Source organism: Pleurodeles waltl, chromosome 4_1, assembly GCF_031143425.1.
Source record: "Pleurodeles waltl isolate 20211129_DDA chromosome 4_1, aPleWal1.hap1.20221129, whole genome shotgun sequence".
Taxonomy (NCBI): Eukaryota; Metazoa; Chordata; class Amphibia; order Caudata; family Salamandridae; genus Pleurodeles; species Pleurodeles waltl.
Window position 1 is genome coordinate 57,382,859 of NC_090442.1, and position 14,234 is coordinate 57,397,092.

Here is a 14,234-nt window from a genome sequence, read left to right on the forward strand (position 1 = left end):
TAGCGAGCTACCTACATGACCCCTTCTCTTTTATGAACGTTGAAACAAATATTTTTAAGAACAGGCAGTGGTTCTCTTAAAAATTAAACTTAAACGTTTCATTTTATTTGTTGAAACATCCTGTTTTCTTTTAAGGAAAATGTGCTGCATTTAAAGAAAGATTTATTTATTAAAAAGCAGTGACGGACATGGTGGTCTGCAGACCTCAGCGCGCCATCATCCTCGTGATGCCTGCAATTTCTAATGAGTCACGAATTGCAATGTACCTCTATATATTCCTGAGGCAGGTCTATTTTCAAATCCATTAGGAATCGCTATTTGAAGTTTGTAACTGCTCTTACATTAGGAATGGCGATTCCCTAATTCTTATTCGGTAAAAATCGCAATTGGGAAATCATAGTTTGCTATTTTTTGTACAAATGGCCCTATCTATTGTGATGTCCCCGCCCATGTCACACCTCAACCATCTGCACTTCCACACCCAACAAACATGTATCCTCTAAAGCACAAGGGTGACACCGGTATGTCCTCCTTTGGCATAGGTGCCAATGTGCCAGCTGCACTCCAGTGCCGCAGAGTCACTGCCAACCGGAGCTTGCCCACTCTCACAATACACCTGTGGACAGGAAGCTTTACCTGTTGTCACAAATATCAAATTCCATGTGGTATCCGACGTTGGAATTCTCTTGTGCAAGCAGTGGCTCACTAAGTGGTTCGCTAAGCAGCAAACTGGACTACGGCAATGCCCTCTATGCAGGAACCACGGCCAAACTCCAGAAGAGGCTGCAACGCATCCAGAACACCTCCGTACGCCTTATCGTGGACATTCCTCGCCACTGCCACATCACAGACCACCTGAGAAACCTGCACTGGCTCCCAGTCAACAAGAGAATCACCTTCAAACTCCTCACCCATGCTCACAAAGCACTGTACAACACCGGACAAGAATACCTCAACAGATGGCTCTCCTACATCCCGACCCAGCATCTCCGCTCCGTCGACCTCGCCCTCGCAACCGTCCCATGGGTCCGCAGAACTACAACCGGCAGTAGATCATTCTCGCCACCAAAACATGGAAAACTCTACCCACCCACCTGCACCAGACCAAAGACCTCCTTACCTTCTGAAAACTTCTCGTCCTGGCTGTTTCCCCCTTCTCCCCCCACCCTCCTCAGCAACTTGAGACTCTCACAGGTGAGTAGTGTGCTTTACAAATTCCTGATTGATTGATTGATTGACTTCCTGCAGAGCCGGAGATGGCCATAAAGTGACCCCAGTGAGGGCATCACCAGGGTGCATGAGGATGGATGGTGCTTTTGTGATGTCCACTGACATGCATGGAGCAGCCCTCCAACTGTGAATCCGTCATTATTGTAGTGTGTAGCCACACCTGCTGTTCAGGGTTATCGTTTACAATTTAGGCCACACCCCCTTTAGAGACCTCTCAGCCTGTTAATCCTATGCTCAGCATTGTGTGCACACACCCCTGTGTGTACCTGCCTCGAAATCAAATAAAGGTGGCATGAACCCAGCCTGCTGCCACTCTCACAAATCCACTTCCAGGCCACCCTGCAGTGTCACCATGTCTTTGATCCTGTGTGTAGCTACTCACTGGTCCACCACCTCTCCCCCCAACTCTTTGCTCCACTGCCTCTACTCTCTACTCACTGCTCTACTGCCTCTACTCCCTACTCACTGCTTCACCACCCCAACTCCCTACTCACTGCTCCACCGCCTCTACCCTACTCACTGCTCCACCGCCTCTTCTCCCTACTCACTGCTCCACCGCCTCTACTCTCTACTCACTGCTCCACCACCCCAACTCCCTACTCACTGCTCCACCGCCTCTACCCTACTCACTGCTCCACCGCCTCTACTCCCTACTCACTGCTCCACCGCCTCTACTCCCTACTCACTGCTTCACCACCCCAACTCCCTACTCACTGCTCCACCGCCTCTACTCTACTCACTGCTCCACCGCCTCTACTCCTTACTCACTGCTCCACCGCCTCTACTCTCTACTCACTGCTCCACCGCCTCTACTCACTGCTCCACCGCCTCTACTCCCTACTCACTGCTCCACCGCCTCTACTCACTGCTCCGCCGCCTCTACTCCCTACTCACTGCTCCACTGCCTCTACTCTACTCACTGCTCCACTGCCTCTACTCCCTACTCACTGCTTCACCACCCCAGCTCCCTACTCACTGCTCCACCGCCTCTACTCTACTCACTGCTCCACTGCCTTTACTCCCTACTCACTGCTCCACCGCCTCTACTCCCTACTCATTGCTCTACCGCCTCTACTCCCTACTCACTGCTCCACCGCCTCTACTCCCTACTCACTGCTTCACCACCCCAACTCCCTACTCAGTGCTCCACCGCCTCTACTCTACTCACTGCTCCACCGCCTCTACTCACTGCTCCACTGCCTCTACTCACTCCACCGCCTCTACTCCCTACTCACTGCTCCACCGCCTCTACTCTCTACTCACTGCTCCACCGCCTCAACTCACTGCTCCACCGCCTCTACTCCCTACTCACTGCTCCACCGCCTCTACTCCCTACTCACTGCTTCACCACCCCAACTCCCTACTCACTGCTCCACCGCCTCTACTCTACTCACTGCTCCACCGCCTCTACTCCTTACTCACTGCTCCACCGCCTCTACTCTCTACTCACTGCTCCACCGCCTCTACTCACTGCTCCACCGCCTCTACTCCCTACTCACTGCTCCACCGCCTCTACTCACTGCTCCGCCGCCTCTACTCCCTACTCACTGCTCCACTGCCTCTACTCTACTCACTGCTCCACTGCCTCTACTCCCTACTCACTGCTTCACCACCCCAGCTCCCTACTCACTGCTCCACCGCCTCTACTCTACTCACTGCTCCACTGCCTTTACTCCCTACTCACTGCTCCACCGCCTCTACTCCCTACTCATTGCTCTACCGCCTCTACTCCCTACTCACTGCTCCACCGCCTCTACTCCCTACTCACTGCTTCACCACCCCAACTCCCTACTCAGTGCTCCACCGCCTCTACTCTACTCACTGCTCCACCGCCTCTACTCACTGCTCCACTGCCTCTACTCACTCCACCGCCTCTACTCCCTACTCACTGCTCCACCGCCTCTACTCCCTACTCCCTGCTCCACCGCCTCTACTCTACTCACTGCTCCACCACCTCTACTCCCTACTCACTGCTTCACCACCCCAGCTCCCTACTCACTGCTTCACCGCCTCTACTCTACTCACTGCTCCACCGCCTCTACTCCCTACTCACTGCTCCACCGCCTCTACTCCCTACTCATTGCTCTACCGCCACATTCCCTACTCACTGCTTCACCGCCTCTACTCTACTCACTGCTCCACCGCCTCTACTCCCTACTCACTGCTCCACCGCCTCTACTTCCTACTCACTGCTCCACCGCCTCTACTCCCTACTCACTGCTCTACCCTCTACTCACTGCTCTACTGCCTCTACTCCCTACTCACTGCTCCACCGCCTCTACTCCCTACTCACTGCTCCACCGCCTCTACTCCCTTCTCACTGCTCTACTGCCTCTACTCTTTACTCACTGCTCTACCGCCTCTACTTTCTACTCACTGCTCCACCGCCTCTACTCTCTACTCACTGCTCCACCGCCTCTAATCCCTACTCACTGCTCCACCGCCTCTACTCTACTCACTGTCCCACCGCCTCTAATCTCGACTCACTGCTCTACTGCCTCTACTCCATACTCACTGCTTCACCACCCCAACTCCCTACTCACTGCTCCACCGCCTCTACTCCCTACTCACTGCTCCACCGCCTCTACTCCCTACTCACTGCTCCACCGCCTCTACTCTACTCACTGCTCCACCGCCTCTACTCCCTACTCACTGCTCTACTGCCTCTACTCACTGCTCTACTGCCTCTACTCCCTACTCACTGCTCCACCGCCTCTACTCCCTACTCACTGCTCTACTGCCTCTACTCTTTACTCACTGCTCTACCGCCTCTACTTTCTACTCACTGCTCCACTGTCTCTACTCTCTACTCACTGCTCCACCGCCTCTAATCCCTACTCACTGCTCCACCGCCTCTACTCTACTCACTGCTCCGCCTCTAATCTCTACTCACTGCTCTACTGCCTCTACTCCCTACTCACTGCTTCACCACCCCAACTCCCTACTCACTGCTCCACCGCCTCTACTCACTGCTCCACCACCCCAACTCCCTACTCACTGCTCCACCGCCTCTACTCCCTACTCACTGCTCCACCGCCTCTACTCCATACTCACTGCTCCACCGCCTCTACTCTACTCACTGCTCCACCGCCTCTACTCCCTACTCACTGCTCCACCACCTCTACTCTACTCACTGCTCCACCGCCTCTACTTCCTACTCACTGCTCCACCGCCTTTACTCTACTCACTGCTCCACCGCCTCTACTCACTGCTCCACCGCCTCTACTCCCTACTCACTGCTGCACCACTCCAACTCCCTACTCATTGCTCCACCGCCTCTACTCTACTCACTGCTCCACCGCCTCTACTCCCTGCTCTACCGCCTCTACTCCCTACTCATTGCTCCACCGCCTCTACTCACTGCTCCACCGCCCCTACTCCCTACTCACTGCTCTACCGCCTCTACTCCCTACTCACTGCTCCACCGCCTCTACTCCCTACTCACCGCTCCACCACTTCTATTTCCTCCTCACTGCTCCACTGCCTCTACTCTCTACTCACTGCTGCACCGCCTCTCGACCCTACTCACTGCTCCTTTGTCTTTACTCTCTCTGGGGGTACCTTTGCTTGTAGCCTGTCACTGCCCCCTCTTGATCGCTACACTCTCTTATGTCCCTACTCCTGCCCCCTTGTGCAGTGGGAATCTGTTTCATTGGTGATCCGCTGAAGCTCTCTCTGGTTTAAATCTGCAGGACTGCTTGTGATCTCCCCTCCAGTGAAGGGATATAACCTGTAACCCTCTCTCTCCATGCAGTAATGTTGGTGGTAATGCCATAAACGAGGTGGTGCGCAACTTTTGGCGCGCGGGGCGGCGGCGCGAGGAGATCACGGAGGGTGACCTGGAGCGACCACTCAAGGCTGAGATGTCATCCACCAAAGGTACTGGTGACCACTACTTTATTTGTAAAGAAATAAGTGCCAGGGCTCTCTTATCAGAAGACCATGGAAGCATAATGACAATTTAGACTTTTTTATACATTAAAAATTACTAATACCTACCACGTAAGCTATTTTTATACCTGTGAGTGGCAGGTATTAGTCATTTTAATGTATATAGAATTGTTAAACAGCTGCTGTTGTGTTCATCACAAAATTAGACAAACAGCGCCGCTATGTGGCTGATTGTCATAAGTCCTAGTGTTGACAATTAAGTGTTGGTGCCGAGCACCTGAAACCACTGGCTCAAATTAAGCACTGCTGATGACGTATGCTGGTTCCAGGGTACACCCAGACTCACACTACAGACACTCATCCCAGGTCTTACCCCCAAGGGGCTGAACCAAGACTTATCCCCAAATGGCTGAAGCCATACTGAGCACATGATTTACCCCAAAAGAGACAGCACCGAGACTTCATCTCCACGTATGCTGACCTCAGGCTTTACCCCCAGGAGTACTGACCCCAGAATTTAGCTCCACAGATCCCAAGCTTTACTTCTGAACCCAGACTAACATAGGGACTGAACCCAGGATTTACTTCTGATCCCAGAATAACATAGAGACTGAACTCTGGCTTTACTCCTGTGCCCAGACTTAACAGAAGACTGAACCCACGCTTTACTCCTGAACCCGGACTAACATAGAGACTGAGCACAGGCTTTACTTCTGAACCAAAACCAACATAGAGACTGAACCCAGGCTTTACATCTGAACCCAGACTAGCATACAGAATTAACCCAGGCTTTACTCATGAACCCAGACTTAAAAAGAGGCGTAAAACAGGCTTTACCCCAGAAACCAGGCTAACATAGGGACTGAGACCAGGCTTCACATCCGACCCCAGACTAGCATACAGAATTAACCCAGGCTTTACTCACGAACCCAGACTTAAAAAGAGGCGTAAACCAGGCTTTACCCCTGAAACCAGGCTAACATAGGGACTGAGACCAGGCTTCACATCCGAACCCAGACTAGCATACAGAATGAACCCAGGCTTTAATCACAAACCCAGACTTAAAAAGAGACGGAAACCAGGCTTTACTCCTGAACCCAGCCTAACATAGGGACTGAGCCCAGGCTTTATTTCTGAACCCAGACTAACACTGAGACTAAACCAGGTTTTATTTGTGAACCCAGACTTAAAAAGAGGCTGAACCCAGGCTTTACTCCTGAACCCAGACTAAGATAGGGACTGAGTCTACGCTTTACTTCTGAACCCAGATTAACAGAGAGACTTAACCCAGGCTTTACTTCTGAACCCAGACTAACATAAGGACTTAACCCAGGCTTTACTTCTGAACCCAGACTAACATAGGCACTGCACCCAGACTTCACTCATGAACCCAAACTTAAAAAGAGTCTGAACCCAGGGTTTGCTCCTGAGCCCATACCAATATAAGGACTGAACACAGGTTATACTTCTGAACCCAGACTTAACAGGAGACTGAACCCAGGCTTTACTTGTGAACACAGACTAACATAGAGAATAAACCCAGGTTTTACTCCTGATCCCAGACGTAAAAAGAGACTAAACACAGGCTTTACTCCTGAACCCAGACTAACATAGGGACTGCCACTAGGCTTCAATCTAGAACCCAGACTAACATAGGGATTAAACCAATGCTTCACTCCTGAAACCAGACTTAAAAAGAGACTGAACCCACGCTGTACTCCTGAATCCAGACTAACATAGTGACTAAGTCCAGACTTTACTCTTGAACCCAGACTTAAAAGGAGGTTGAACCCAGGCTTTATTCCTGAATGCAGACTGTCATAGGGACTAAAGCCAGGCTTTACTCCTGAACCCAGACTAACATAGGGAGTGGTGCCAGGCTTCACTCGTGAACCCAGACTGACACAGGGACTAAACCCAGACTTCACTCCTGAACCTAGACTCAAAAAGAGACTGAACCCAGGGTTTACTCTTGAACCCAGACCAACATAGGGACTGAACACGGGTTTTACTCTTGAACCCAGACTTAACAGGAGATTGAACCCAGGATTTACTCCTGAACCTGGACTAACATAGAGACTGAGCACAGACTTTACTTCTGAACCAAGACCAACATAGAGACAGAACCCCGTCTTTACATCTGAACGCAGACTAACGGAGAGAATGAACCCAGGCTTTACTTCTGAACCCAGACTAACACAAGAACAGAGCACAGGTTTTACTCCTGAACGCCGACTAACATAGAGACTGATACCAGGATTCACTCCTGAACCTCGACTAACATGAGGACTTATCCAGGCTTCACTCCTGAACCCATACTTAAAAAGAGACTGAACCCAGGCTTTACTCCTGAACCCATCCTAACATAGGGACTGAGCCCAGGCTTTACTTCTGAACCCATATTAACATAGGGACTGAGCCCAGGCGTTACTTCTGAACCCAGACTAACATTGAGACTGAAACAAAACTTTACTCAGGATCCCAGACTTAAAAATAGGCTGAACCCAGGCTTTACTCCTGAATCCAGACTAACATAGGGCCTGAGCATAGGCTTTACTTCTGAACCTAGACTTAAAAAGAGACTGAACCCAGGGTTTCCTCATGAGCCCAGACCAACGTAAGGACTTAACACAGGATTTACTCCTGAACCCAGACTTAACAGGAGACTGAAACCAGGCATTACTTCTGAACCCAGACTAACATAGAGAATAAATCCAGGCTTTACTTCTGAGCCCAGACTTAAAAAAGACTGAACACAGGCTTTACTTCTGAACCCAAACTAACATAGGGACTAAACCCATGCTTTACTCCTGAACCCAGACTTAAAAAGTGACTGAACCTATGTTTGGCCCCTGAACTCAGACTAAAATTGGGAATGAACCCAGGCTTTACTCCTGAACCCAGAATTGAAAAGACTGAACCCAGGCTTTACTTCTGAACCCAGACTAACTTAGGGACTGAACCCAGGCTTTACTCCTGAACCCAGACACACATAGGGACTGAACACAGGCTTCACACCCGAACCTGGACTAAAATAGGGACTAAACCCAGGCTTTACTACTGACCGAAACTAACATAAGGACTGAACACAGGTTTTACTGCCGAACCCAGACTTAACATGAGACTAAACCCAGGGTTTATTCCTAAACCCAGACAAACATAGGGACTGAGTCTAGGCTTTACATCTGAACCCAGACCAACATCGAGACTGAACCCAGGCTTTACTCCTGAACTCGGACTAACATAGGGATTGAACCCAGGCATCACTTCTGAACCCAGACTAACCTAGGGACTGAACCCAGGCTGTACTCCTGAACTCAGACTCACATGGAGACTGAACCCAGGCTTTACTCCTAAACCCAGACTAACATAGGGACTCAACACAGGCTCTACTTCTGTAGCTAGACTAACATAGAGACTGAACCCAGGCTATACTCCTGAACCTAGACTAACCTAGAGACTGAACACAGGCTTTAATTCTGAACAATGACTAACATACGGACCAAACCCAGGCTTTACTTCTAAACCCAGACTAACATAGGGACTAAACCCAGACCTTACCCCCCAAAGGGCTGAAGCAAGACTGAACCCAGGAATTACCCCCAAAGGGACTCCACCCAGACTTCATTGCCACGTATACTGACATCAAGCTTTACTCCGAAGAGGACTGGACCCTAAGTATACATCCGCAGATACCAGGCTTTACTTCTGAACCCATACTAACATAGAGACTGAATTCAGGCTTTATTCCTAAACCGAGACTGAGATAGAGACTAAACACAGTCAGTAATCCTGAACCCAGACTAACATAGGGACTGGACGTGGCTTTATTCCTAAACCGAGACTGAGATAGAGACTAACCCCAGGCAGTAATCCTGAACCCAGACTAACATAGAGACTGAATCCAGGCTTTACTCCTGAACCCAGACTAACATAGGGACTAAGCCCAGGCCTTACCCCCTGAAAGGGCTGAAGCAAGACCAAACCCAGGAATCACCCCAAAGGGTCTGCACCCAGACTTCATCTCCACGTATACTGACTTCATACTTTACCCCCAAGAGGACTGGACCCTAAATTTAGCTCCCGGGCTTTACTTCTGAACCCATACTAAAATAGAGACTAAACCCAGGCTTTATTTCTGAACTCAGGCTAACTGAGAGACTGAACACAGGCCTTACTTCTGAACCTACACTAACATAGAGACTGAACCCTGGCTATACTGCTTAACCCAGACTAACCTAGAGACTGAACACAGGCTTTAATTCTGAACCAAGACTAAAATAAAACCAAACCCAGGCTTTGCTTCGAAACCCAGACGAACATAAGGGCTTTGCTCCTGACCCTAGATTTAAAATGAGACTGAACCTAGGCTTTACTCCTGAACCCAGACTAAACCCAGACTAAACCCAGACCTTACCCCCCAAAGGGCTGAAGCAAGACCGAACCCAGGAAGTACCCCCAAAGGGACTGTACCCAGACTTCATCTCCACGTATACTGTCATCAAGCTTTACCCCGAAGAGGACTGGACCCTAAATTTAGATCTGCAGATACCAGGCTTTACTTCTGAACCAAGACCAACATAGAGACTGGATGTGGCTTTACTCCTAAACCCAGACTAACATAGGGACTAAACCCAGGCCTTACTCCCCAAAGGGCTGAAGCAAGACCGAACCCAGGAATTACCCACAAAAGGTCTGCACCCAGACTTCATCTCCATGTATACTGACATAAAACTTTACCCCCCAGAGGACTGGACCCTAAATTTAGCTCTGCAGATCCCAGGCTTTACTTTCGAACCCAGACTAACACAGGCAGTAAACACAGACCTTACCCCCCAAAGGGCTGACGCAAGACCGAACCCAGGAATTACCCCAAAAGGTTCTGCACCCAGACTTCATCTCCACTTATACTGGCATCAAACTTTACCCCCAAGAGGACTGGACCCTAAATTTAGCTCTACAGATCCCAGACTTTACTTCTGAATCCAGACTGACATAGGGACTAAACCCATGCTTTATTTCTGAACGCAGACTAACATAGAGACTGAACACAGGCTTTACTTCTGAACCAAGACTAACGTAGGGACTAAACCCCGGCCTTACTCCCCAAAAGGGCTGAAGCCAGACTGAACCCAGGATTTACCCCTAAAGAGACTGCACCTAGACTCCATCTCCATATATGCTGGCCTCAGGCTTTATCCTCCAGAGGACTGGGCCCAGAATTCACCTCCGCAGATCCCAGGCTTTACTCCTGAACCCTGACTTATGTTGAAACTGAACCCAGGCCTTACCCCCAAAGAGACTGAATCCAGACTTCACCCCCACATAATCAGATCCCAGGCTTTACCCCAGAGGCACTGAGCCCCAACTTCACTTTCACAGACCCTGATCAAAGGTTTTATTCCCTCACCCATACTCAGGCTTTACCCCCAAAGAGGCTGAGTCCAGAATTCACTTTCATAGACCCCTATGCCTGGTTTTACTCCTTAAGCTAGACTTACATAGGGACTTGGTGTGGGCTTTACCCCCATAGGGATTAAATTCAGACTTCACAGAACCTGATCCACAATGTTAGCATCCAAGGACTGAAGTCTGGGATAGTGCTCCCAGTCACACTGAAAAATGCCCTGACCCTAGCACCAGTGCACATTCCGGCGGCTCACAGCTGCACCGAGGAAAGTACATCATTGAAAGGCACAGATGTGGTTTGAAACTGTGGCCCCATTTTACACGTGTCCATCCGATTACATGAAAAATACAAAAAATGGGCGGATTCCAGTGTAGCGTGAACGCAGTCTTGCGCTGGGAACAGTGCAGTGTGAACTGCAGTGTGCGTGAATGCAGTTGTGCACTGGGAACAGTGTAGGGTGAACTGCAGTGGGCATGTATTCAGTCGTGTGTTAGGAACACTGTAGTGTGAACTGCAGTGTGCGTGAACGCAGTCGTGCGCTGGGAACAGTGTGTTTGTGAAAGGGAGACCGGCTGTTTCACTGCAGGTAATCAGCCTGAGCTTGCTCTGAAGAGGGGGGGGTCATCCCCTGCAGATGGGTGCAGTGTGTGACTCCATGTCCCTGGGGTGTCCCTAGGGCCCCCTATACCAGCCCTCCAAGGCTTGCCCTAGGGGAGCACTAACTGTGTGCCACCTCATATTTGTGCCACCATCAGTGAGCCTTCTGACAGCCTATTTGCCGGGGCAAAAGTCCCCTCATTTCCATAGAGTCACATGGGGCACACCACCTTGGGGGCACAACGGTGTACATTTAGCACTGATGTAGTCCATATCACAGAAGAGGTCACACAAATGCCTGCAGAACCTTCTGTAATACCACACTGCCCAGTGTACGCAAGAGGTGGGAGTGGAAATTGTAGCAATACACGTTGCGCCAGTGACACTTTATATATGATGGTCTCAGGTGCACATGCTTTGTATAATAAGGCCTCTAGGGATGTACTACAGATGGGGTGCACTGTCCCACCTGGCGCTAGACCTTTACCTGGGTGCGCCAGGAGCCAACCAGGACAAAGCACCACACTGAGTGAAGTTCACACCAGCACTGTGAGCAGCGTGGTAGTGAAAGGCGGACTGACTGGAGCCGTCAGTCCACTGGTCACTGCAGGTGGAAACTGGGCCTCGCTGTGAAGGCGGAGCAGGGACCCTCTCGCAGGTGGACCAGTGAGCGACTGCACCTGCCTGCAAGGGATATCTGGAGGTCTGTGAAGTCTGTATGCCCCTCTCCTGAGGGAGCCCTCAGGAGACACACTGAGGGCATATTTCTTAAAGACTTGCATCGCCCTTGCGCCATGCTACAGGCGCAAGAGCAATGCAACTCTTAAGTTAGATTTAGCAAGCCACGCAAGGTCACCTTGTGCTGCCTTACCTGGCTTGATAAATCTAGAGTAACACAACGCAGTGCAAATTGCTGGATTGTGGCGCATTCCTAGATTTCCCATTACTGGTAGACCCAGGAATGCATCAAAATCCTACGCCCTCCGGAAATATCTCTATATCTCCTGGTTACTTTGTTGTTCCATGTCCACAGAGAAAGAGGAACATGCCTCAGAGGATTGTTTTTGTGCAGGAATGTGTGCAGAGCTAAGGGAAGCTACTAACTTGAGGACAGAAATTAAACTGTAAAAATTGAAAATGGAAAAAATGCAGGGGGTACTGACTGCATAAATTGTGTTAATTCACTGACAGCTAGGTATAGGTCCCCCTAGTGACCCCGTCTTGTCTTTTCACCCTCTCCGCAGGCGAGGAGTTTGCGCAGAGCCGCCTCCAGGCCGGAGGCCTCATTGACGCCCTGGTGCCCTTCCTGCCCCTGGAGTACCGGCACGTGAAGCTGTGTGCGCGCGACGCCTTCGTGGCACGCGGGCTCCCCTACACCGAGGCCGCCCTGGACCAGGTGGCGCAGATGATGGTCTTTGTGCCCAAGGAGGAAAAGCTCTTCTCGGCCAGTGGTTGCAAGTCTGTCTCTCAGCGGATCAGCTACTTGTGATGCTCTTAAAGGGCCCGCTGCAGGAACAGTCTGAAAGAGAACTCTGGTTAGTCTGAGCGGTATAAGGGCCCCTGGGGGCCGCTGCAGAAACAGTGCTAGGGAGAACTCCTAATAGTAGGAAGGATATAACGATCCCTGGGGGCCACTGCGGAAATAGTGTTACAGAGAACTACAAATAGTATGAGAGGTATAGGGGCCCCTGGGGGCCACTGCAGGAACAGTGTTACAGAGAACTCTGGTTATTCTGAGAGGTATAATGGCCCCTGAGGGCCACTGCAGAAACAGTGCTACGGAGAACTCCTAATAGTAGGAGGGATATAACGATCCTTGGGGGCCACTGCGGAAATAGTGTTACAGAGACCTACAAATAGTATGAGAGCTATAAGGGCCCCTGCATTAACAATGTTACAGAGAACTCTTAACAGTATGAGAGGCGCAAGGGCCCCTGGGGGCCACTGCAGAAGCTGTTACAGAGATCTCCAAATAGTATGAGAGGCACAAGGGCCCTTGGGGGCCACTGCAGAAACAGATCTCTGGTTAGCCTGAGGGTTGTAAGAGCCCCTGGGGGGGTCACTGCAGAGAGACTGTTACAGAGGGAGGGGCGGTGTTAAGGGGAACTGTTGTTATTCTGAAAGGTAGGCCCAAGGGTCTTGAAAGACCATCTTTGCCAGGCTGCATGTCCTGGTTCAGCAGAGCACAGACCACCTTTACCAGGTTCCATCTCTCAACACAGACCCTTTACTAGCCTGCATGCCTGTGCTCACCACAGACCATCTTTGCTGGGCTCCGTGCGCTGGCTCAAAACAGACCCTTCTCCAGCCTGCATGACTGAACACTTCACAGACCATCTTTAAAAGCTGCACTGTCGCATGCCCTTCTTCAGCAGAGCACAGACCGCCTTCACCAGGCTCCAACTCTCGACACAGACCCCTTTCTGGCCCGAATGCCTGAACTCTTCACAGACCACCTTCGAGAGGCTGCATGCCCCGGTTCAGCAGAGCACAGGCCGCCTTTAGTGCCTCTCCCTGGGTTGAGCGCGCACCGCCTCCACCAGTCTGCATGCCCATGCCAACCTCACCACACCCCTGGCCTGCATTTCCCTGCGGATCTGGAGTTTCTGAGTCACGCTTTTCATGGAAACAAACAGTGAGGCAGGGGCACGTGATGAGACACGCGCCAAGAATTGTGACATTTGTAAATGGAATTGTACAGATTAAAGTTTCTATTTTGTAAGTGTTGCAGTAATTTGTTTGCACGGTAAAAGGGCAGTGCCCGGCTGGATGCGGCCGGAGGGTGGCGGCACGTCTGCCCCACGCGGAGCCAGGCAGTTTGCCAAAGGAGCTGGGGAAGCCGGGGGGGGGGGGGGGGGGGGTGGAGGGGGTCAGCAGGTCTGTTATCTACTGCCTTACACCCTGCCTGTCTGTCTGTGCCCATGAGCTGTGCTCCTCCGTCTCAAGCTCCCTGGCCCTGAATTATATTTCAAACTCTGCCTGTCTCTGTCCCGCAAACTGTCTCCTTATGCCTCAAACGCACTGTCCCTTTACACCCCATGCTCCTCCACCCCAAACTCTGCCTGTCTCTCTGTAAAACTGCTTCCTCTCCCCAAACTCTGCCTGT

At 51.0% G+C, this 14,234-nt stretch overlaps 1 protein-coding gene across 1 annotated transcript in view; it reads left to right on the forward strand.

The window, feature by feature from the left end:
* The window catches only part of TOR3A (torsin family 3 member A), a 64,758-nt gene extending 50,908 nt beyond the window's left edge, over positions 1–13,850 (forward strand). The window contains exons 5-6 of the mRNA XM_069227781.1: positions 4,985–5,109; positions 12,373–13,850. Coding sequence (XP_069083882.1) covers positions 4,985–5,109; positions 12,373–12,617 — 370 coding nt within the window. The 3' untranslated portion in view covers positions 12,618–13,850. The remainder of the gene's footprint in view (positions 1–4,984; positions 5,110–12,372) is intronic.
* Positions 13,851–14,234: the final 384 nt, after the last annotated feature.